Genomic DNA, 25,495 nt, shown 5'->3' with positions numbered 1-25,495 from the left:
ATATATATATATATATCAGTTGCATGTTAATGATACGTGTCATCCTTTCACAACTTTTAGGCGGCGCTCGGCGGTCGAGAATTACCGCCCGGGCGCGGAATGTTCTGTCCGCACAATTAATCATTGGCGCTCGGGCGGTCAAAAACTACCGCCCAGGCGCCACATCTTCTGTCCGAAGCATATTTTTATTGAACACTGGCGCTCAGGCGGTCAAAAACTACCGCTCGAGCGCCAGACTCTCTGTCCAAGAACCATCCTTGCTGAACATTGGCGCTCGGGCGGTCATTTTCTACCGCTCGGGCGCAAATAGTTCTGTCCAACAATTGCACCATTCATATGCTTTGTCCAATGTGGTCTCGGAATGACCCATCTTTAATCATATCAGTTCATAATCAATAATCTCAGATTAACTGAATCAAAATCTCGGGCATTACAGCTATCCACTGGGTTAGTTGTTCTGGATTGATGGTGAAAGTGTGTTGAGAGGGTGGCTTCCCTTGGGGACTCGTGAGTCCGTGGTCTTCCTCTGGGAATCGTCCTCCGCCTTGATTTTTGGGTGGAAATCATATCTACGTATTAGATCTGATTTCTCATAGACGACGCCAATGATGATGGTACGAAATCAAGTGAGCTCGGTGGGCGATTCACCGGGCTAAGTAAGCTCTTCTCGGGGACGGTCAATCTACCCCGGGTTGAATGATTTACACGATGTTAAGAACGAAGAATGTTAGCGGGCACTGGAAGATTTTTCGGCGTAGCCACTTTGACACTCAAGTCAGTCAAGTGTTCTTTGCAAATAAAAGTGCAATATAGAGAATGTATATCGAGTACTTGTGCAAAAATGTCGAGTGAATAGAATCCTTTAAGATCAAGTAAACTTGGGTAATTATATGGGAAAATGTATTGATGACCTTGTTTTCAGTGCTCAGTTAGTACTTATGGCAAGATGGATACCCATGCCCTGCCTCCTGACAATGCCATATCTGACTTACTGCCTTTAGTCTAATCACATCATCCCTACATGCGACAAAAGACATACCAATGATTTCGAAGTATGAAATTACACATCTGTGGACCCGGAATTGACATCTGTATTGAGGTGCTCGGACAAATGATCATAGTGTGAGAACGAGGACATAACCCTTGATCCTCTTAAGTCCTATTACATTGCTCGGGTTAAGTTGAGAGTCTGGGCTCGCTGGAGCATATGCTGGTTTGATCAGCTTCCCTGGTGTTGCAAACTCAAGGATAGTTTATAAAAAGAACACTTCATTTCCCGGGTTGGTTCTTATCTCGGCTTCTCTTATCTTTTCAACTCATCCACATCCCTAGTCCTAGGATGACCCGATGACTCGGGCGCTTCTCGAGGTATCATTAAATAATTTTATAAAAAAAAATTTTCACCTCAGCTAGTGTTTTTAAAATCGGACCGACTCGTTCGACCAGTTCGACTAGGAACTGGCCGTGAGTCCTGTCGGAACCAGACTATAAACTGTTTTTATGGTCATCATCAGTGTCACCCATTTTAATTTTTTTTCAAAATTTTGGTTTTTTATTTTCTTTATAAAAATAGTATTTATATTTAAAATTTAAAATTTTATTTTTTTGGTTATTTATATAATTTGAACTTTATTAAAATTATTATTTTAGGAAAATTAGACTTTGTTTTGATTTATTTATTTTTTAAAAAATATAGTAAAATTATATATGACTATATATGTTGTTTAGATTTTAATTTGGATAATTATTTTTATTATTATTTTAGAATTTAAAATATATTATTTATTATTTTATATTATTATTTTATATAATATAACGGTTTTTCCGTATGATCAGTTGAACCATTTTTAAGATAAATCGATTCAAACATAGATACGGTTATGAAAACTTTGACCTCGATTTTCCTTAATGTCTTATTCAAAAATGCACACTATTTCATTTTATTGATGTTCAAGTCATGTAGCACGTAATAAAAACATTATGTGCAAGAGACAATTTCATTTTGAAAATAGTCCCTGCCATTTTTATAATAAAATAAAGGACAAACTTCTCAAAGTATTTTAATCAAATTTTCAGAGTCAATTTTTGTGAACAGTAGATAATTTTTGTCCAATTAAAAGATACATATAGATTTGCTCAAGGATACAAGCGATTCAAACTACTCGTGAGTGGCTGCAACCGAGCTTGAATCGAGTTCGAGTAACTCGAATATTTAATCGAGTCAACCTCGAGTTTTATATGTTTCTATTTGTATAGCTTGCGAGCTGCACGATTATATATGTATATGTATATTATATTTACTTATATATATTTAGTCCTATATATTTATATTTATTTATTTAGAATTAGAATAGAGTCTAAATCGAGATTTTCGAACTGGAGCTCGAGTAACACGATATGTTCTCGAGTCGAGCTCGGGTCCGAACACACTAATTTTTTGTCGAGTCGATGATACTCGAGCTCGACTCGACTCAATTGCAGCCCTAAATCCGCTTGTCGGTTTACTAACCTGTTATAAGTTATAACTAATTGTAATAATACAACTCCATTACTTTCAGCTATACGATAATCTATGTATTACGATTTAATTGTTTTCCTAATAGAACAATTATTAGTCCCAATATAACTCATATGTTCTTTTTTTTAAAATGATAAGTATATATATTTAAATTTAGTTTCAGGAGTTATTTTTTCAGGCATGTAAAAGAAGATTTTATAAAAGTTAATATCATTTTGATTTTGTAAATTCACAATAATTTGTAACTAACCAATCAATTAATCTATGTCAAGTTAGATCACCATAGAATCAAATAAATATTTCTGAAAATTTTGAAATTAATTAGTTGATAATAATTAGTCAATTGAAGATGTTTAATTAGTTTCTTTAAAGTGTTATATATATATACACACACAAACACACATCACATAAAGGAAGAGATGTTTAGCGGTGCGTGCATGAACAAAATTATATGTCTTGATGTTTTTAATGAGAAATTATATAACAAAAATTTAAGGTAGCAAATTGTTTTAATCTGATATTCATTTGTCTGAAAAATTTTATAGTCTTTTCCTAGATTTATCAACTACTCTCAATTTAGCTGCTATTAATATTATATTTAAATTTAATATCACATTATCTTATGTATTTATTTTTAGGTAATTATATTATTAGTTATTTAAATTTGGATTTGATAATCAAAATATTTCAAAAATATAATAATTTTTGTTACACCCACAACACTGTTTGGCGGATTATAGAACTTTAACTTATTAAATTCTTTAAAAAAGAATTTAAAATAATAAATTTTGTAAAAATATAATTATGAAAAACTATCTAAAAATTGTATATAAATAATACAGAAAAGCAAAAACGTTCAAAGTATATTGTTTTTATTCCCAAAAACCCATTATTAAAGTATAAGCTAAATAAACTATTAATCATGGAAAGTAAAATGCAATGAAGTTGGGTCTTATTTTTATTACACGACCTATGTGAATATCCATCAAATCTCTATCAAATTAAATGCAAATCAGAAAGATGTCAGAAAACACATTCACGCTAAGGACACCCACATTGATACATTAATGCGTGTTAATAACGTCTATTAATGTTCATGCATCAATGTAGACAAGAAAATTATTAATCTTCGCTGACATGGCAGCCAAGAAATTAATGAGAATGAACGGCGTTATTCCGGAATTTGCACTACTAGCGACGGTTTTTGATTTTTCAAAAACCGTCGCTAACATTATTCGCCAACGACTCTTTTGAAAAATAAATACTACGTATCATATTTAACAAACTATAACGGCTAGTTTTTATATAATATTGTAAAATACAAACTATAACGGCTAGTTAAATAAAATAATAATAAAAAATCACTATAAATACAAATCAATTTCTACAAATTTATTCATTCATCCAACACATTTCTACTCATCAACCACACTCAATATATATTCTCTACCATTCTCAAACTTCTATTTGTAGGTTCAATATTTATTTCTTTAATCCTTATTTGTATACAATGTCTCATTCTTCGAGCAGCTCGAGCTCGAGCTCCAGCTCTAGCCCAACAAGCGAAGACGAAGTACAAGCTGAAGTTAATGACGAAATTTGTGATCCGGGAGAAGAAATGATGTTATGCATGCTTGAACTAAGCAGAGAAATACATGAATCTTCTGAAAGTAGTAACGATATTCGACGAAGAAGAAGGTTCATCCAAAGAAATCGTGAAGCCGGTCACTTGCGGCTCGTCAATGATTATTTTTCCGCCAGCCCAGTGTATCAAGATCATATATTTCGAAGAAGATTTCGTATGCGAAGAGAGTTATTCCTTCACATTGTGAATGCACTTGAGGCCAATTCAATGTATTTTCAAATGAGGAACGATGCTGCTAGAAGGAAAGGATTGTCACCACTACAAAAATGCACAGCTGCTATATGTCAATTGGCTTATGGAGTCCCTGCCGACCATCTTGATGAGTACCTACGTATGGGGGAATCAACTGCCATCAAGTGTCTTTTCAAATTCTGCCAAAATGTGGTTGAAATATTTGGTGATCGATACCTGAGAAGGCCGAATGCTGATGATATTCAACGTCTTCTTCAAATGCAAGAAGAGAAACACAAATTCCCTGGCATGTTGGGTAGCCTTGATTGTATGCACTGGCAGTGGAAAAATTGTCCAGTTGCTTGGAAAGGGCAGTTTACCAGAGGCCATGGGTCGCCGACACTCGTACTTGAAGCAGTCGCATCTCAAGATCTGTGGATATGGCACGCATTCTTCGGGGTCGCGGGTTCACGTAATGATATTAACGTGTTGTACGAATCTCCCATATTCAACAATATCTTGCAAGGAAATGCCCCGGAGATCAATTTCATAGTTAATGGCACTCATTATACGAAGGGTTACTATCTAACGGATGGAATATATCCGGAATGAGCTACTTTCGTTAAGGCTTTTCCTTGTCCGGAGGATCCTAAAAGGAGATTGTTTAAGGAAAGACAAGAGTCTGCAAGAAAAGATGTTGAACGGGCATTTGGAGTGCTCCAATCTAGATGGGCGATTGTTAGAGGTCCAGCTCGTTATTGGTACAGAAAAAATTAAAATATATTATGTTAACATGCATTATTTTGTACAACATGATTGTTGAGGATGAGGGGTGTGACGTGACAAATTGGTCTAACGACGAAAGTGACGAACCCGCACAACCTGTCCAAGGCTCAAACCGAGGATTTCATGATTATCTCCGTAGAAATTCCGAACTACGTGACTCTCAATTACATCACCAACTTCGTGCCGACTTAGTTGAGCATATTTGGACAGAGTACAACAACAATTAGTGAAGTCAGTTTATTACAAATTTCAAAATGTTTGATTTATATGTTGTTTTTCATTATGTTCAACTGTTGTTTCCTATATGTACGCTTTCAGTCAAATTTGTAATAAATTTTTAAATTTACATAAATGAAACTCGTAAAATAATAAATAAAACTATTAAATAGTTGTTTTTTCATTTTTTAAATAATATTTTAAATAAAAAAGTCCAACTTTTTTTTCATTTTTAATAATATTTTAATAAATATTGGAATTAAGTTATTTTTAAAATAATAATACTAATTATTTTTAGTAATATTTGTTGTAAAATTTTAGAAATATTAGAAAGAAATTGAAATAATTAAAAATAAAAAAAATAGTAAGTGGATAGTGGGATCCATAAATAATGAAAGTTGAAATTAAATGAATGTGGGTGTGTGTTAATAATGGGGAAGTGTTAATGTAATGAATATGTGGCTCGTGGACCCCATCATTTTTGATGAGATGGAGAATTATTAACCTGGATTAATTCCGACGGATGCGGATGCCCTGACGTGAATTGCTTTGCACGTTTTATTCTGTACGAGAAAAACTGTGTATCTCAATCACACAATTCCACTGCAGAAAATGAAATCATTCATTTACAGAAAAAAATGAAATTTATTGAGTGATTTGACAGCTTCAAACGACGGTAACGAGTTCAGACAATTCGGCTTCTGGAAATGCATTTTTTATCATGAACTCCTCTGAACCATTTTCGTTTGTTTCACAGTAGAAGATGACATTCTTTATCATAGTTCCAGAGAGGGGGAGCTCTATCATGGGTATCCTCCATATTTTAACGTGGACATTTACAGACATCTCCATATCCTCGTGCGGAAGATTAGCCATCATTAAATTCACGTTATTCAGATCTTTGAGACATCCTTCTTCGAGTTCGATGACACCCTGATTTGTATAGTCAAGAGATGATATTTTCTTGAGGGATGGGAATTTTTTTTGAAGCGCGTTGATATATTTGATCCTTGCTCGACTATCCCATGATATTGGCCGGTTATTTTGCAGCAAAACCTCTTCTACTTCTACACCACCTTCGTAGTTCAAATCTTGTGCTTTGAGATAAACCAGGCCATTTATGTCGCCTCTCCACCTTATGAGATGGTTGACGTTATCTATATCAACACCTGGAGTGAAACAAATGCTCATCGATTCAATGCATGAAAATTTGGCCAGAAAGTTCAGTTGGCCCTCTGGCCATTCGGCTTCTTCTCCAGGAAATAAAGCCATGTCATATGGCACATCAATAGAGATTGAGCGTGTATGAGAAACAAGGTACGCAAATTTCTCTGAAACAGAGTAGAAACTGACAAGAGTTTTTTAGCATCCTTCACCTTGTTAAAGATAAGTACCATGAGAGATTCGGGAAGATCAAGGAAACGTTTTGCAAATGGATCGAGAGATTCAAGGAGATCAAGGGAAAGTTTTGCAAATTCAAAATTCATTGAAATGGAAGAGCAGAAAATTGGGTTTTCTTGGATGGGTTGTAATTCTTTGGGACGATGAATTTTAAATTCTTGGAGGGAATGAGTTTTATTTGGGATTGAGAGCGTATAACGGCAATTTGCCAACTGAAAATTTGTCATAAAATTCAAATGGGTTTTTATGGTTTATAACTAAAAATTTTTTTGCCAACTGTCTAACAAAAAATTAAAATATGTCTGTTTTAGTTTTACCCGTAGCCCAACCATGGGAAATAGGGGGCTCGGACCGTTGGGATTCAGTTGGATGGATCACTGTAATATACCAAGACACCGTGCTTATGTTTTTCGTGTCGATTCTTCTGTTTTTTTAAATGGGATACTGACTTTGATCTTTAATTGCGGGTAGCTGCATTGGTTCGGATTGTTTTGGCATCTAGATCCAAAAGCGTGTCAAGAACATTTCTTTTGCTTCGAATTGTTGCTTTTCTTTTCCTAATTTTGTTTAGAATTGGTTTTCTGGTGATTTGTTGATATAGCTTTGAGATTTATTTCGATTAGTGAATTCATGTATTTTTTGCGCATTTTTGTTATGTGATCCTGATCAGGTTTCTTATTCTCAGTGCAACGCCAATTCATTTTCAATCTGGATGAAATGTCAATAGTATAGTGACAGATACGTTCTTGATGCTCGATTCTTTTCATTTATTTTGATGGATTGATTTATGAGTTAAATTTCAGAACAGCCTAGCACAATATCAATGGCCCAAGATACTTCTAATGCTGAATCAGCTCATCGCAGACCTGATCTCTTAAAGGATCAAGTTAGATTGGTCAAAAGGAAGGACTCAGATCGCTATAAGATTGCTCCAATTCCTGATAATTTGTCATTAGAGAATGGGGGGGTTTTTGTGGTCATTCGGGCATGCCAGTTGTTGGCACAGAAGAATGATGGACTTGTATTAATAGGATTAGCCGGTCCCTCTGGTGCTGGGAAGACCATATTTACGAGAAGATAGTTAATTTTATGCCAAGCATCGCAGTCATTTCAATAGTCATCTACGACGATGCAAGTCGAATGAGGGATGGAAGCTTTGATGGTAAAATATGCCACTACTATTTATATTCTTCGAAAACTTCTCGCTGCATCACTGATTATATAGGCTGAGATTCTTGTTGAACGCTGATATTTCGTGACAGCAACATCTTTCTTTATGAAAATGAGATATCCGTGATGCTTTTCCTTTGAAAATTCTTTTCTATTTTGCTTCCTTTTCAACTGAACATTTGCTATTACGCTTCATGCTTTTGGAAAATTCCTATACCTTCACATCTTGGATGGTATTTATAAGATTTTGACGATTTGTCACAGATCCACGATTGACTGAATATGAGACTTTGCTGAAGAACATTCCCGATTGGAAGGCAGGGAAGCAGGCTGAAGTCCTGAAACATGATTTCGAAACCAGTTCACGCACAGGATACAGGTCCGCGTCAAGTCACTTACTTTTGACTCATCAAAACCCTTTTAATTTTTCGTCAGACGCTATTTTAGTTAACAAGTGAGCAGTATTATATCTTGATGCAGAGTTGTCTTCTTGTTTTCTTTTATTCTATTTGGGGTGGTGGTGATGAAGTTTTTTTCTTTTTTTCTCGCCTTTATTTTAGCAATTTAAGTTGATGGTTTTTTTTGCTGTATGACTCTTAATATTATAAAAGTTGATTTGTTCATTTGAAGTTGCAAACTTCTTTTTATCTCATCACTCTTCTTTACTGCCACTGGAGTCTAATGTTTGTTCTCGATCATTAAGTAACATGCTATTGTAGGACTCTTGAAATCCCAAGTTCTCGTATGGTGATTATAGATGGCATCAATGGTTCAAGTGAAAAATTGTGTCTGCTGCTGGATCTTCGGTATCTGTGACGGGTGGTGTTCACTTTGATCTCGTAATGCGGGTTATACAGGACATACAGCATGATGTGCAGAAACCAGAAGAAATAATTCACCAAATAACTGAAACCAATTTAAGTAAAGCATAAAACACCTCGTACCCCTTCACAAGTTCTCAGTCACACTCTCCTTGTAGGTATATCCTAGTTTAAAGCGTATATTGAACCTCATATAAAAATTACCAACAAATTTAAACATTTTACTGGATTTCAAAGTCCTGCCTATACATTGAAAGTAAATTTTGATCGAGTAATTTCACAGAAATCTATTATAGATGTTTCAGTCATGAAGATTGTAATGAGATAACTTGTACAGACTCTTGATGTCATTGTTTTGAATGCATGTTATTCAGTCCCTGAAGAATTTGTCTCCGGAACAAATTAAGTCTGCCATGTCTGAAGAGCATTCAGAAAGTACAGAATAGGCGTATGATATTTATCTTCTACCGTGGTGAAAATCCAGAGAGTTGCCAGTTTTACCTGAGGATGCGTAATGAAGATGGAAAATACAATCTTATGTTTGAGGTCTACTCTTATTATTCAATATGACGTATTCGGAGACTTGAGTGACTATCTATTCTTTTTCTAGCTGCGTGTATGAACCAAGAGTGTTGTTATCTAGTCATAACCTCATACAACTAACAGGATCAACTCATGAGCCTGCTTGAGTTACTATGTTTAATTTTATCTGTTTTAAAATAAAAATAGAAATCTTCCTTCCAACATGCAAAAAGTCTGTTACGCTTTACCTTACCTGGTCATCATTGGAGTATATGGCTGACATGTGAAAAGGTACCTAACAATGTGAATACTTATTTCATTTTGTGCCCGAAGTCAAAATTACTACTTGCTCTTAATATGTTAGTATGTTCCTTAGTGGATGTATATAGATTTAGTTCTACGAGGTTATCGAAAACCTGCTATATTAGGTTTTAGAAAACTGAAAGAAAATAAATGACTTGCAAAATGTGCATGCTTTGTTAATTAAAGTGTTTTCCCTAGCCGTATTCCAATTGATCTCAAAGAATTTTTATCAAAAACAATCGCAATGTTTGGTCCTGTTTACGGGGTTTGTCAAATCATGTTAGAAATGGTTGGATAAAATATTATTAAGGTGATAAAATAGTATATTTTGACTAGTAGTATAAGATGATAATAAAGTATATTTGAAACTGTTAAGAACGGATCGCTGATCCTCCCTTTGTCATATCTCCAAGAAATAACATTCGAAGTTATTGTTCGTCGTCTTGGTGGATTGATGGCCATACTCGAAAGAAGCAGCCTTGTCTTTTTGGATGAAAGGGTCTGCGTGAAAATCGATTGGCTGGAACAGTTAAAGCGTCATTACGTTCAGGTGGAGTACACTTTTGCCACCATTTTCCACCTTCCGTTCCACATTAGGTTCTCTAATATTGAATGATACTTTTTCTAACTAAAGCTTGCCATCTACTAACAACTTCATGATATTTTTAAATGTATGCAATTTAAATTTTCTTCATGTCCGCTCATCCTATCGCGATCTTCCTCCTGATGATTAACGTGTATATAACTCAAATTTCCTTCTTTTTCATTAGATGGTTCTCTATAAAAAAGAGTGAAGTGCTCGACTCTGGCATGTCTTCGTTTCATGTGGTTGTTTATGATGTTGATCCTGCTTTATTTGAGACAGGTACAAGGTAGAGACCGCCTTGTTGTAAAATAATGTGTAGCTGAACAGCTGGGATTGGAAGGTTCATATGTTCCACACACTTATATTGAACAAATACAGCTTGAGAAAATGATCAATTATGTCATGGTATGACAAATAGCCGAGCCTCCCTTTATGCTTCTTATTTTTTTTCCCAAGGCATTTCAAATCTGGGATATTGACAGGCATTGCCTGAGGATTTGAAAACCAAACTTAGCATAGATGAGGATCTTATCTCAAGTCCTAAGGAAGCACTTTCCAGAGTCTCGGCTGAAAGGGCCGCAACAAGAAATAAAGAATCTCAAAAGGTGTACTTGTTATCCTATGCTCTTTTAATTCTCCAGATGTTCTTACTTCTTGATAGTGTGCATACTTTTACGGTGTATGAATTTTAATCATCTGTTGTGCTATTAAGCTGTATTTAATAATGCATATTTATATCGATATTGTGTGTTTGCCATAAAAGCGGTCCTTGCAACTTAATGGGACTTCATTTCTTGTAAGCTCAAATGTAAAAGTTTTAACTGTCTCGATTCAATGCATGTGTAGTTGTCGATTAATATTATATCTGATTTTTGCGAGTAGCAGTTACCGTTTTAATCAAGTCGTAGGTCATCATATCCTTGAACATTTTCGTTGCTTGATTTAACAGTGGTATGTCACACTCGTACATGGGACACACAGATAAGAACATGTCGAAGATGAACAGAAGATTCGATGATAGAATCATAGACTCACCAACAGCTTTGGCAAGTCAGGTAAAGTACTTCAAATTTTGAAATACTAATGTATGTAAGCTTCTGATACATGATAATATTCAACTCGCTTGATTTAATTATTGTCTTCAACTTATAAACTACAGGGAGCTATAATGCAGCTTTCAGAACAAATTTCTACACTAAATGATCGTATGGAAGATTTCACATCTCACATTGAAGAGCTAAATTCCAAGCTAAATAGCAAAAGAGGTTCTCCCGGTTCACAAAACATAGCATTAGAGGATTCGTCCTGTAACGGGTCAGCTCCAACTTCCTATTCAATATCTGGTCTAGGAAATGGTTCTTTAACCCGGATTCGTAATGACAAATTCCTTATCTTCCACCCAACTAGCAAAAGAGTTTTCTTTCATGGAAGAGGTATTACTTCATTATCTTTCTGTGTGTGAAGTTCTTTTGGTTACACTAGTTACCGAGATTTTGGTCGGACTTTTGTGGCAGCTATCGAACATAACTCGTGGACAACGTCAAGTCGTGCATCAGCTTGACAATGTTAGCAACCTTGTACGAAAAAATGCGAGCTTCACAAGATCACGTCGCGATAGAAGACACGACAGAGGTGAAATTCCAGATGTTGAAGCCATCAGGATTTCCATGGTCTTGGCATCGCTAGCTGTTGGTGGGATGGAAATATTTTTGCTCAAGGGATTTTTAACCCGAACGTGATCCTATCTGACATAACTAACTCATTAGTCGACATGTCGATTTTATTTAGCATGTCACCAAATACCTCCGAATGTTTTGCGATTCCACCCTTTTTGTTATAAAAGGTCACATAATTTCTAAGAAAATATGATAGAATACTAAAATTATAAATCTAGAAAATGAAGTATTGGCAAGAAAATCATATTATTTTATTTATATATCTCAATCAATAGTTGGAAAGATAATCGAGACTATAACTTGATTATATGTGATATGTTTCACCAAAAGTGAGACGGTAAAATTTGAATGGTCTTAATAAAGCAAGGATAATATCAAAGAAATATCGTAATTCGCGGGATAATATAAAGCAGCGTGTAGGAAACATAAATCCCGAGATGTCTCGGGATGTCCCGGGACAATTTGGGATATGGAGCCGAGCCATTCGTGGTGCCCGGGTCAGGAGAATAGATTATTCCCAGGTGAATGAGAAGGTAATCTGAATGGAAGCCCGGATCTCTAACTGCTCATAACGATGACAGTGACTTGACAGGGAGAGTGTATGGAAAAGCCAATCGAAAGATTGGTCCATTGAAACACCCGGGGTTAAATATACGGGCTATTGGATGCCCGGGCTCCCATGTAAATACGTGATAGGCACTCTATCCGGGCCATTTCGATATGAGTGCTGCATTTAATGGGCCCGGCATAATAGGGTGTGTGCGGCCGACCTATCTCTGACATTAATATAAGTGGTTGACAAAATCAGGTAGGTTGTATGTGACTAGTATGATATTTGACATGTCAGAACAATATGATATAATCAGCCGCCCTACTATAATTAATACTCAAACACACAGAACGAGGTCATCATTGCATCTCCTACTATAAATATCAGGTTCACTCTTTGCATTTAATCTCTATTCACACATTGAATGCTCTCATTTATTGTGCATTTACTATTCATCCTCAACACCAATCTCACAACCATCACTTGGTTACATTGGTTTCTTGCTTGAATTTCTCACTGACTTAAGCATCGGAGTGGTCACGCCGGACACCCCTCCGGCGCCTATTCACGTGGTTACTTTCTTGTTCGCAGATCTCAGAGCAATCAGGGGAGGAAAGAAGCTTTCAGTCCAGACGTCCAACTCATATTTCTTTCAACATATTGATAGCAAACCCGGTAGAGTGCCCGACCCGACTCATCCATTTCACCCGGGTGGCATCATTGGCACCATCCGGATGTTGAATCCACCAGTTGATAAATCCGGGAAAGTGGATAACAGTCTTTGGGGCAGGCTTTATTCAAGTCCTGGAAATCTACACACATCCTCCATTTTCCAATGGCTTTAAGAACAAAGACCACATTGGAAAGCCAGGTAGGGAATTGGACTTCCCGAATGTGGCCGTGAGATTTATCTTTTTCTTCAATAGAGTTATGGTCCTAATAATTTTGAGAAGTCAAGAGAATTTGAGAATAAAGAAGACATAAGAAATGATAAATTACTAAGAAATAAGGTAAAAGTATGTTTTGCTTAGTCACTCGGATTTTTTTTAAACTTTAGTAACATAGATTTAAGTTAGAAATCAAATGAATATGTTGTGTATCATAATTAATAAAAATATAAATTTATCAAGTTATGCGATGATGTTCATACGGTTTTCTCCTACAAATTGCCATTAAACCGTTGCATGCAGTGTTGTTTGATAAAATTTTGGATATAACGATGCGATACGAACGATTTTTCAGAAATTTGATCACCTCTACGTGTATATATTGTAATTAATATTATATTTAATTCTTTTTTCCTTTTTCTTATATAACTAAAGAAGAACGTGATTTGACAGGGGACATAGATCTTAAATATTTAAGTATGTTTCGAATTTTAGATAATTAGATTTATTTCCAAAAAAGATTATATTACAAATCCCACATAGATGGAATGAAGTTCGATGAACATGTGAGATCTAAACTATAGACAATCAATTAAATTTTTAACTAAAATTTTGTAGTATAAAGAAATGTTAACATAGCATCAACTATTAGACCATCGAAATAATAAAATATAAAATACTAAAATTTTAGATATGTACTAATAAATTAATAATTTATTATTTTAAAGAGTAATTTTTCGATTCAGTAAACAAAAATTAAATTTAAAAAAAAAAGCATCGTGTCTCACTGATATATATATATGACTCATATTTCTTGTATTATTGTAAAAAAATAAAGTTCATTGTGCTTATATTTATGAAAACAAGTAAGTGATATTAAATATTTTACAAATTAAATAGCACTAGTAATAAAATTCAGTTCATAGCAACAATTTTGTTTTAACAATTCTTTGTTATATTTTATAAGTAAATTATTTTAAGTATGTTTGTAATTTTAGATAATTAGATTTATTTCCAAACAGAAATTCTGAAAAAGATTCACCTACAAATCCCGAGGGAAAGTGGAAAAGAGGGAATATTATAATTATTTCTAGGGTTTCAACCCCAAACGTAATTGGGATTCTAGTGTTTGTGGAAAACGATGGAAGAGAATTATTTCGATCGCCTTCCGAGAGAGGTAATCGTCTATATTTTTGACAAAATCATTGATGCCAAATGTCTGTCCGTTTGTTGTTCAGTGTCCAAGCTTTTTGCCGCACTTGCTCTTCAGGCTCGCTCTATTTCCGTCCAAATTCGTGGTGATGGCTACAATAGTTATTATTGGTCACGGGAAATTCTCCACTTTCTGAAAATATTCTCTTGCGTTGAATCTGTAATTATCCAAATCACGTTCCCTTCGAAACTACAAAGATCTGTGCCTTTACTTGGGTATAAATCGGATTCATTCAGCTTCATCTTAGTTTGTGCCAAGTGCCGTATTGATGAGACTACAGGCATGGTTGAAGCCACGTCTGAGCATGGGAGTTTTGTCTGGGAAGAAGACATTGCCAGAAGAAGAAAGCAAAAGCCTGTGACGGATTTCTGTATAAAGGTATGGACAGCTCCCTTGGTCAAATTGCCACGTTCTGGATGTGTGGTGAAGGATGCGATTCTTATTTCCATCCGAGAAATTGAAGCTTGCCATGAGATGGTTTTCTTTGAAGAGGGAGAATACCGTGAACTTGCAGCCACCATGATCAAGGAATATCCCTGTAAGGCGCATGGGCTTCCGGTTAGAGACATCGGCGATATATCACTTGTTATGGATTTAGTACAATCCCTCATCTTTAGCTAACTAGATTTCATTCTTTTCAACTTTTTTGTTATTTCCCAACAAGTTAATCTTATCAAAATATCTCAAAATTTTTCCCATAAACAACAACTTATATTTTATTGGTGTCATTGCTCTAGGTGAGATTCAACTTTTGTTTCTTCTTATCATATTTCAGTCTTGTGTCATTGGTATGTTAATTAATTTGAGAATGCCATTTTTTGTACAACCGGAACTAATCCATAGGAAGCTAAGACTCTATTCACAAAGTTCATGCCACAACCATCTATGCGGCATACGATTTTATAAGCAATGTTCGGAGAAAATGCAACAATTTGGAACTAGTGCATTTCCATCCAAGAATCTGTTCACAAAGTTCATGCCACGGCTCTAGGTAATTTCCATCTATAAAAAGTGGATTTTTATAAATCAAACAATAAAGACCCTCACCTTGTTAGTTTCTACAATCTTCTGTGAGTCTTGTGCATGTGACTAGAAAAGGATGAAAGAACAAAAACACAATTTCCTCGTACAATTCAAGATTTTCATCATCTTCCTTTCCAGCAATCACATAAAAATTGTGAATACACTTGAAGTAATTGGTTTCTGCCAATCGATTCAGTATATTCTTAGAAAACTATGGAAGAGAAGCCGCCCGCCCATTATATGTTCGAAGCCTACTAGACCAAAAATAACATTATAAACTACAAGAAAGAACAGGTTGTGATCCAAGCTTAGAGAATTAGCATTTTTTCTTAGGGAATCGAGTTTATGATGTCCCGTGATACGGAATACAAGTTTACGATATTAAATGACATAAGATATAAGAAAAATATTGAACCTTTTATGCTATCAATTGGGATTCTCCTTTATCTTTCATTTGTAAGAGGTGAAACAAGGCTCTCAAAATAGATATCCCCTTCCAAAAAAGCCTTGAGATTAGATTACTTGTATCGGGAATCCTAACAGAATTATCTTCCAGATTGTAAACTATAAAATGCATCCCAAAGACCAACAAAAGTTCACCATTTTGTAGCATGAACAATGCTTTCGAGTACAACAATTTCCCAGGAGCATCCACATAAGGAATGGTGGCCACTTTAGTCCAAGACTCCTTAACACCATACTCCTTCAAAACCCACAAGTCTGCATTGATATATTGATAGTTGCACAGAATACAAATGCATTCTCCCAGCACCCCTAGAGTTGAGTCAAATTCCCTCTCCCCATAATTTGGTTGCTCCACTATCCCATACACCTCACTTTCCATATCAAGAGACACGATATCCCACCTAAAATGAAAACCAAGGTTCCTAGAGGCGGACCAATGAAGCTTCCCACAAGCAAACTTGCCCGAATCATCAAGAGGAACACCACCCTTGAAATCCTCCATCCTCTTCCAAGAATTGATCTTCGAACTATAAATCTTAACCATTGACTCATATGCACCCGCGTTTCCAAACACACAGAAAATGCCCACAACCTTGTAATCGTCGTCGCACTCATTATAACCAAAGCCATATATATTATAGAAACCTCGTTTAACATTGACATTCACAGGCGGCAATTTTTTCGATTTTCTGGTGGATGGGTTCCAAAAGAACAAATCTTTTTCATTTATAGCCAAACAAATTAAACCATTACAAGAACCGACAACCCAAACAGCTTTTTTCGGATGTTTTTTAGGATAATCAATGCTACATGCATCAGTCGAAGGTTCTTGCATCAAGGACATCACTGAACAGTGTCTGAGGTCAAAATTGGGGTGGGATATTGTTGACATGATTCTGTAATTAGAGAAATTCCTACCCGATCTAGAATTATTGAGGTGGGTTTTGATTAACTGTTGGCTATAAATTAATGCGAGCCATGATTTAGAAACACACCTGAACTTCAACAGAGATTTGACTGGTAGTCTTGCAAGTATTTCCACTACAATTTCTTCAGGAAGACAGGGGATTCCTCCATTGACGGGTGCTTGAGCTTCGAGGGCCGCTTTGTTTTTCTTGGATTGACGATGGGCTGAAGAATTTGGCGAATCTCTCCCAGAATCCATCTTAGAGTTTTCGAACGATTCTTTATCTAGAGGATCAAAATTTTGCCCCGTCTCTGAAATCAAACAGTAATATTCTTCTGTTTAATGCTTAGCCGTGTGGAAATGTTGGGAAGTATTTAGAAGTAATAATTTTACGGAATAAATTTTAGGAGTTATTTAAATAGAAGTTTTTCGTTGTTTATAATTATAATTTGATGTTTTTGAGGATCTGTTTTTAAAATTAAAATATAAATATACAAGTTTTCTGAAAATCTTTAGAAAACAATTATTTGTTTGATTTTATTTTTTAAAAAAATTATTGTAGTAATCAAATTGTATGAGTTTTTGCCAGATAATTAAATTTTTTTTATTGTTATATGAATAAATGAACAAATATTCAACAACATATTTGTATATTTGTCCAGTCTCTGTGAAACGAAATTTTTTCTGAAGTCTTTGATTCACACCAAAAATGATTTTAAACTCTCTGAGCTTTCAATTGTTTTTTTCAAATTCGGTACATATATTGAAAATCTAATATTAATAAATGATATTTGAGTAAAATATATTTCAAATATGACATTAATATATTATTTTTAAGCATTCGAAATACATAACAAATATTGATATTTATTACACATTTTTTCTCATATGAAAATCGGTACAAAACAATGAAAATATGATATTATTATATGATATTTGAATATAAAATGTTTTAGATATGATACTAATATATGATTTTGAATACTCAAACATGTATTGATATTAATTACGCGTAATTTTTCGGATGAAATCGGTACTAAACATTAAAAATACGATACTAATATTAAATGTATGATATTTCAGTATCAAAATTTTCGAATATAGTACTAATTTATGATATTTCAGTACATAAATAAGTGTAACAAGTATTAATATAATATATCAGGATTTATAAATTTTGAAATATATATATATATATATTAAAATGTAATATATTAATTTTTTATGGGGTGAAATTTTATGGTAATTTGAAATCAAATATTCAAAATTTCTATTTAATCTTGATAATTATTAAAAAGATAAATCGGAAATAAATCCCTGATAAAAACTTATCTATATGGGATCTCCAATGTACGTTGTTGATGTTAAGTATGAATTGGCAGCAGGATGTGTGTTTAATTGAGTAAAGCTGCACTAAGCTTGGCTTACAAAGTTGAGTCCACAGATTTTGTTTGCCAGTTGTCTCGCAATTTGTACCAAGGGACACAATGCCCTTGTATTTGCGTCTCTCAAGGGATTTTCTCATTTCTGCATTCTTCGATTAAAAATATTTTTTAAAAAAAAACTGAAAATATTTTTATGATGTAATCATTTTGCAATTTTCATATGTGACATTTGCGTGTTTTTAAAATTTTTCATGAACGTTAACATATGAAACTCCGGTAAGCATATGTAATCTATACCAAGAAGTAAGTGTTTGTCATTAACTTTAGTATATTTTGCCTAGTTTTTCTCTGTGGTATTTTTTCATGTGTTGTTTGGATGAATTTTAGAAGTTTATGTTGTATTTAATTGGTTATATTGATATTTTTTGCCTTTTATGTATAAATGGTTAAAAAAAATGTTAGTTAAAACAAGACTCAGATATAGAACAGAAAAATAAAGTGTCTCAATGTTCTTCTACTTGTTTTAGAATAGTAATGAACAAGCTTGAACTAAACTCAACAAGAGCAATGAACAAGGATCATAAGTACTCTTTTTGGTAAATAATTGAAGATGCTTAAACTCTCCATCTATAATATCTGAGTTGATGTGATATTAAAGAGTTTCAACAATGACTCCTCCTCCTTCGTCTTTGGGAAGGGCATTGTCGATCTTTTCACATCATTTGAGTTTTATATCATCCTTGTTTTGTTGTAAGGGGGCCAACTTGTAAACCAAGACCTCGAAAAAATTTAAATTTTTTAGCACGTTATTTTACAAGAAAGCTTAGCAAAACAACAAGGAATACGATTTATGAAAATTTCTTATCATTGAAAGGAAAACATAATTGGATGAATGTGCATTATCAAAGTGATATTGAGTTTTTGTTATTTTTCTTAATATTATTTTATTCTTTTTTGTATCATTACATTTTTATCCTTATTCATGTAGGTTCGGTGTACGAAAAAGTCCCTTCATTAAGAGTAGTATCTGGATGTCCATGTATATATCCCTTATTGTTTAGGTGGGGTGAAAGCAAGATTGAAGATGCCGAGGCTTTGTTAAAAAAAAAAAATTATTCGTACAAAGATATTTTGTTGAAAAGTCGGTATTGTCGCATGACCTACATTCAAATAACATAAAAAAGATTATAAAACAGTACATATAGCAACATTTTTTGATAAACATTTTATAACACAAACATACCATTAGTTACATACATGTTTCACAAATTATCTACCAAATGCCGCAGACAGCATGCATGATGAATGTTTAGGAACATTAACTCAACAACCTTGACTATTCTTTGTGTGAGGCCCATTTACTCTGATGACAATTATTGTCAAACAATAATTATTTGATTTAAATCTGCAGCGAAAAAAGTGTTTAAAATACTTTAAAACGGGCATCAGGGCCTAAAAAAATTCCGGCATGACCTCTCCGTAAGTAGGACATCCCGCAAACTCAAGCAGCAGTTTATATCAAAATATACTCCAACTAGAGTCATAAAAACAAAAACCGAAGTTAAACACCTATAGCCGCACTGGCCAGGACTAAGCAGAAATTAAAACTTATCGAATACTCACCAGATCATAAAAATCACATAGTCAACTTAGAACATCACAAAAACAACCAAATACTACTACAGATACACGGGGCATCTTCCCGGCAAATAAATTACAATACAAGACTAAAACAAACTCAAGACATACATATAAACTAACTGGGAGACTCCACTGAATAGAACCAAGCAATCCAACCTCAATCCCGAGCTCCACTTACGGAACCTTGGCCTGATGCTGCAAAACGACTCGGGAGATCTACGATGGTGTGCAATAGCAACCACAGCAGCCCCCTAGAAAACAACTGAGGTTAGGATTGTGGTTTGAAACAGTTCAACAATAACAACAATAGTCATAAATCATGCATAATCATATAATAAAATGTAATATGCAATGCATGAAAGGTTCAACGAATAATCGGGATAACAGGAGCCAACAAACGGTACAATAACAACTGGAATAATGCTCGAGCAACAACACGGGGGAGCTACATCGTCATGCAGCTAAACCGCCTTGCCAAGTATGCGAGATATGCCAAGCTGTGCTGAATAACACCCCTGACTCAGCCTCCATACAGCTGATACGGTATAACAGGATGGCACAACAAAACGAACTAGATGACACAATCCCAGCGCTCACCTAAAAAGGCTGCACTAATTACGGGATTGTTCAATCACATCTACAGTCTCATGTGTATAGGCCTATCAGCCACACTATGATCCCGAGATAAACAACAGTGACAGATAACAATAGATATCAACAACTGCTAACAAGAACGATATGGCTCAACATGAATGTCATAACACTATGCATATGCTAAATGCCAAGAATATGTCACAATAATAAACATATATCACAACGAAAGCATTTAACAACTTACAACAGTCAACAAATCATAAACCCGATCAGTGCAACACAGAATGACAATTAAACATAATTTATGTTTTACCGTCGTATGTTACCGAGCTGTAACATACCTATACCAACTTTACAATCCAATAACAACTTCACTTCAAGACTCTCTACCTAAACAAAACAACAATAAGCCGATCATGAAAAGTATATTCCATACCGATGTCCGATTTGGCATAAAAGAGCATAAAATTCGTATCTCATTCAATATTAACTTAAATCAATATCTGCCAATGGGAAATGAAAGATAGCTTGAATATCTAAGTTTCTCTAGAAGAAACCATTTCCATAATCCTAATAGATAAATCCCAGAATTATCAGGAAGACGCTACTCCATACGCACTTCGCAGCAGAATTTTGTAATTGAGTAGTTTTGGCAAAATAGCATAACTATCTCAATTCTTAATGAATTTAACGAATCTTATATCATTACGAAGAAAACACATAGCTCTACAACTTTTGTTTGAACCATAAGTTCAGAATCCGAATGCATATATGCCATAATCCCGAAATACAGTAGGTATCCTGCACAGCACAATTGCAGAATTCGATTTTGGCACATTTTGGTAGAAAAATCATAACAAATCCGTTCCTAATCAAAAACCCATTTTTCCAGTGGCTATAAACAGCTAACATAAAGCACTACAAAGTTTTTTTAGATCGTTTCTACAAATTCAAAATACAAAAATCGCAGCAACACAAAAACTCTCACCCAAAAATCGGAAGAATTCACGCAGAAACAGAGCACCGGAACAGCAGCTTCAATCTATCCGTATCCTTGCTCAAAATTCACGATTTCTGTCTTGAATCGAAGCCTAGTATGTAAGGAAGACATCCCTTTAGACCGATCGAGATTTCGATGCCGGACGGAGGAGATATGGCTACTTTGCCGCGGCTGCTCCTCAAGTGACGGGAATTGGGGTTGAGGGAATGGGTTTCTTTCTTTCCTTTTTCCTTCCTTCTCTCTCTCCTTGGTAAGTTGTGTGTATGTATATGTATATTTATATATCTTGTGTATTTGGTTACTAAAATAGTAACTCAAGCCCATCTATCCCGGTCTGTATTTATTTTTGCTCTCGTGTGTTATTTAACTCTATATATATTTTATATCGTTAAATTCTCCGATATTCTAAGATACATATTTTTAACACACTTCTTGAATTTATTTGGCATAAATAATTATTTTAATTTACAACTCAATAAGTATTCTAATTATGTCAAATTATCGGATAATTAATTACAGGACCTTACACTATGATGCTTATTAGAGAAAAAAAGTGAACTCATCGAACCCCATACAGTGATGCGAAAGAAAAGCACCTTTAAGTTGGAAAAAAAATCAACTCCAATTATCATCATTTTCAGTATCCACGACTGTGAGGCTCGGGGTCGAAGAGGGCGGGGGGTGATCGCCAGTGCCATGAGGTTGCACGGACAATGAGCGGCTCCTGATAGGCTTCTAGGCGAAGGAAACATGAATGAACCGATCTTACACCAGAAGGAGAGGGATTCCAAAAATGTTCCGGTATGAGACTGTGCAATCGAAGAGGGCTTAAAAGATTTGATAGGTACTACTAATATCAAGAAAGTGCATCTAATTTTTGATAGCTCATCACACAAGAACTCCAAGGTTAAGAGTGCTTGACTTGGGGCAATTTTAGGATGGGTGAACCACTGAAAAATTTCATAGAGTGCGCGTGAGTGAGGACATAAGCACACTGGAAAGACTCGTCTTGGTACAGTGAGGACAGTCATCGAATCTGGGGCGTTACAGTTGGTGTCAGAGACGACCTCTCCTAGTACAGTGTGTTTCGAGGACGAATCAAGCGGAAGCTGGTGGGCATGTGAGGCCCGGGGACGAAGAGGGTGGGGATTGGTCGCCATTGCCATGAGGTTGCATGGACAATGAGCGGCTCCTGACAGGCTTTTAAGTGAAGGGAACATGAATGAACCGATCTTACACTGGAAGGAGAGGGATTCCAAAACTGTTCAGGTATGAGACTGTGCAATTGAGGAGGGCTTAAAAGATTTGATATGTACTACTCATATCAAGAATGTGCATCTAATTTTTGATAGCTCATCACACAAGAACTCCAAGGTTAAGCATGCTTGACTTGGACAATTTTGGGATGGGTGAACCCATGAAAAATTTCGTAAGGTGCACGTGAGTGAGGACGTAAGCATACTGGAAAGACTCGTCTTGATACAGTGAGGACAGTCATCGAATCTGGGGTGCTACAGTTGGTATCAGAGAAGACCTCTCCTAGTACAGTGTGGTTCGAGGACGAATCAAACGGAAGCTGGTGGGCATGTGTGGCCCGAGGACGAAGAGGCCGGGGAGTGGTCGCCATTGCCATGAGGTTGCATGGACAATGAGCGACTCCTGGCGGGCTTTTAGGCGAAGGAACATGAATGAACCGATCTTACACCGGAAGGAGAGGGATTCCAAAAATGTTCAGGTATGAGACTGTGCAATTGATGAGGGCTTAAAAGGTTTGATAGGTACGACTCATATCAAGAAGGTGCATCTAATTTTCGATAGCTCATCACACAAGAATTCCAAGGTTAAGCGTGCTTGACTTGGTGCAATTTTTGGATGGGTGAACCCCTGAAAAATTTCGTAGGGTGCGCGTGAGTGAGGACGTAAGCATACTGGAAAGACTCGTCTTGATACAGTGAGGACAGTCATCGAATCTGGGGCGTTACAGTGGGTATCAGAGACGACCTCTCCTAGTACGGTGTGGTTCGGGGACGAATCAAGCGGAAGCTGGTGGGCATGTGAGGCCCGGGGACGAAAAGGACGGAGAATGGTCGCCAGTGCCATTAGGTTGCACGGACAATGATCAAGTAAACATGTGATAGGATAAATTATCAAAAGATTAATTATGCATAACTTCAAAGACATTCAACATGGGTTATAAAAATTCATGGGTTTTTATTAAAAATTTAAACCAGATTTATATATAGCCACAAACACATACCTAGATTCATTGATTGGTCTAGAGTGAAAGCTATGGATATTCAAAGAAAATAGAGAATCAATAATCTTATTCTTATCTTATATGGGAGTATTAGAGAAGTCCAAAATACGTTTACTTTATATTATATATTATTCTTTGTGCCTTGAGACCGTAGCCATATAAATAACACAAGCAGTCTTCGACTCATCGTAAAAAACTTAATTAAACTGAGTTCTATACATAAGATGAATGATAACAATTTATTTAATATTTTGAAAAGTCATAATTAATTAGATCGTCTCGTTGATTTCTTTATTAGACAACGAGCCCACATACCATTAATTAAATCATGTGAGCTAATAAAATAATTTTAATAACATGGATCTGAATGTGAATAAAACTTAGATGATTAGTGAAATATCAATTTTCGATTATCTACAGCTTAATTAAATACTGGAATCAGTCGATTGAGGTTGGCTTAATAGTGTGTTGACTCAATAGTGTGATGGTATAGCAATGGTTTTATCTATCAACGCACCGGTCGCTACATTATTATTGTTGGGAAATTGAAATGATCATCTCTGTTAAATATAAAAAAGGGCACGGAATTTCGTATGTTAAATTGAAAGTCATTTTACAACGTTTTAAAAAACCGAGTGTTTTGCCTTCACATCAGAAGTGTACGTAGAATGTGAAAATTTTGGATATAACCATGCGACACGGACAATCTTTCAGAAAATTTGATCACCTCTACGTGTATATATTGTAATTAATGTTATATTTAGTTTTTTTTCCTTTTTCTTATAAAACCAACGAAGAGTGTCGATTTGACAGGACATATATATAGAATGAGGTTTGAGATATTAAAAAATGTCACATTATCCTTTTCTTATTTATGTATTGTTTGGAATTTTAGATAATTAGATTTATTTCCAAAAAAGAGTATATTACAAATCCCAAGGGGACACATATATGGAATGAAATTTGATGAACACGTGAGATCTAAACTATAGACAATCAAGTAATTTTTTAACTAAAATTTTGTAGTATAAAGAAATGTTAACTTAGCATCAAATATTAGACCATCGAAATAATAAAATATAAAAGACTAAAATTTTAGATATGTACTAATAAATTAATAATTTATTATTTTAAAGAGTAATTTTTCGATTCACTAAACAAAAATTAAATTTCGAAAAAAATCATCATGTCTCACTGATATATAACTCATATTTCTTGTATTATTATAAAAAAATAAAGTTCATTGTGCTTATATTTATGAAAGCAAGTAAGTGATATTAAACATTTTACAAATTAAATAGCATTAATAATAAAATTCAGTTCATAGCAACAACTTTGTTTTAACAATTCTTTGTTATATTTTATTAGTAAATTATTTTAAGTGTGTTTGTAATTTTAGATAATTAGATTTATTTCCAAAAAGAAATTCTGAAAAAGCTTCACCAATGGAATATTACAAATCCCAAGGGAAAGTGGAAAAGATGAGAATATTATAATTATTTCTCAGTGGGTCTCATCTGAGACCATATCACGAATCCTAAACTGTGAGACGGGTCAACTCTATTCGTATTCACAATAAAAAGTAATACTCTTATCATAAAAAATAATAATTTTTTCATGGATGACCCAAATAAGACATCCGTCTCACAAATACGGCCCGTGAGATCGTCTCAGCCGAATTTTTGCCATTATTTACAGGGTCAATGGACTTTCAACCCCAAACGTAATTGGGATTCTAGTGTTTGTGGAAAACGATGG

The 25,495-nt window shown here is 34.9% G+C and overlaps 2 protein-coding genes, 1 long non-coding RNA gene and 2 pseudogenes across 10 annotated transcripts in view; 4 read left to right on the top strand and 1 right to left on the bottom strand.

The window, feature by feature from the left end:
* The window catches only part of LOC142524251 (inorganic pyrophosphatase TTM2-like), a 51,375-nt gene extending 39,417 nt beyond the window's left edge, over positions 1-11,958 (top strand). The window contains exon 11 of the mRNA XM_075628143.1: positions 11,654-11,958. Coding sequence (XP_075484258.1) covers positions 11,654-11,878 — 225 coding nt within the window. The 3' untranslated portion in view covers positions 11,879-11,958. The remainder of the gene's footprint in view (positions 1-11,653) is intronic.
* The window catches only part of LOC142524252 (F-box/kelch-repeat protein At3g23880-like), a 43,959-nt gene extending 26,706 nt beyond the window's left edge, over positions 1-17,253 (bottom strand). For 2 of the 7 annotated variants that reach the window (XM_075628147.1, XM_075628146.1), the window contains exon 1: positions 15,904-17,251. In XM_075628147.1, the coding sequence (XP_075484262.1) occupies positions 15,907-17,118 (1,212 nt within the window). In that variant the 5' untranslated portion in view covers positions 17,119-17,251 and the 3' untranslated portion in view covers positions 15,904-15,906. The other 5 variants (XR_012814855.1, XR_012814856.1, XM_075628145.1 and 2 more) reach the window with 5 other exon arrangements.
* Positions 3,764-5,416, top strand: LOC142525193 (protein ANTAGONIST OF LIKE HETEROCHROMATIN PROTEIN 1-like; annotated as a pseudogene).
* On the top strand, positions 7,441-8,880 carry LOC142524255 (inorganic pyrophosphatase TTM2-like; annotated as a pseudogene).
* On the top strand, positions 9,975-11,546 carry LOC142524256 (uncharacterized). Of its 2 annotated transcripts, XR_012814858.1 has the most exons (4): positions 9,975-10,103; positions 10,419-10,544; positions 10,622-11,194; positions 11,299-11,546. It is a non-coding gene; the product is annotated as an uncharacterized LOC142524256 (long non-coding RNA). The 2 variants fall into 2 exon arrangements; XR_012814857.1 differs by having other exon boundaries at positions 10,419-11,194.
* Positions 17,254-25,495: the final 8,242 nt, after the last annotated feature.

The sequence above is a fragment of the Primulina tabacum genome, chromosome 14 (genome assembly GCF_025594145.1).
Source record: "Primulina tabacum isolate GXHZ01 chromosome 14, ASM2559414v2, whole genome shotgun sequence".
Taxonomy (NCBI): Eukaryota; Viridiplantae; Streptophyta; class Magnoliopsida; order Lamiales; family Gesneriaceae; genus Primulina; species Primulina tabacum.
Note: the sequence above shows the minus strand (reverse complement) of the source record. Positions and strands in the feature narration are given on the sequence as shown.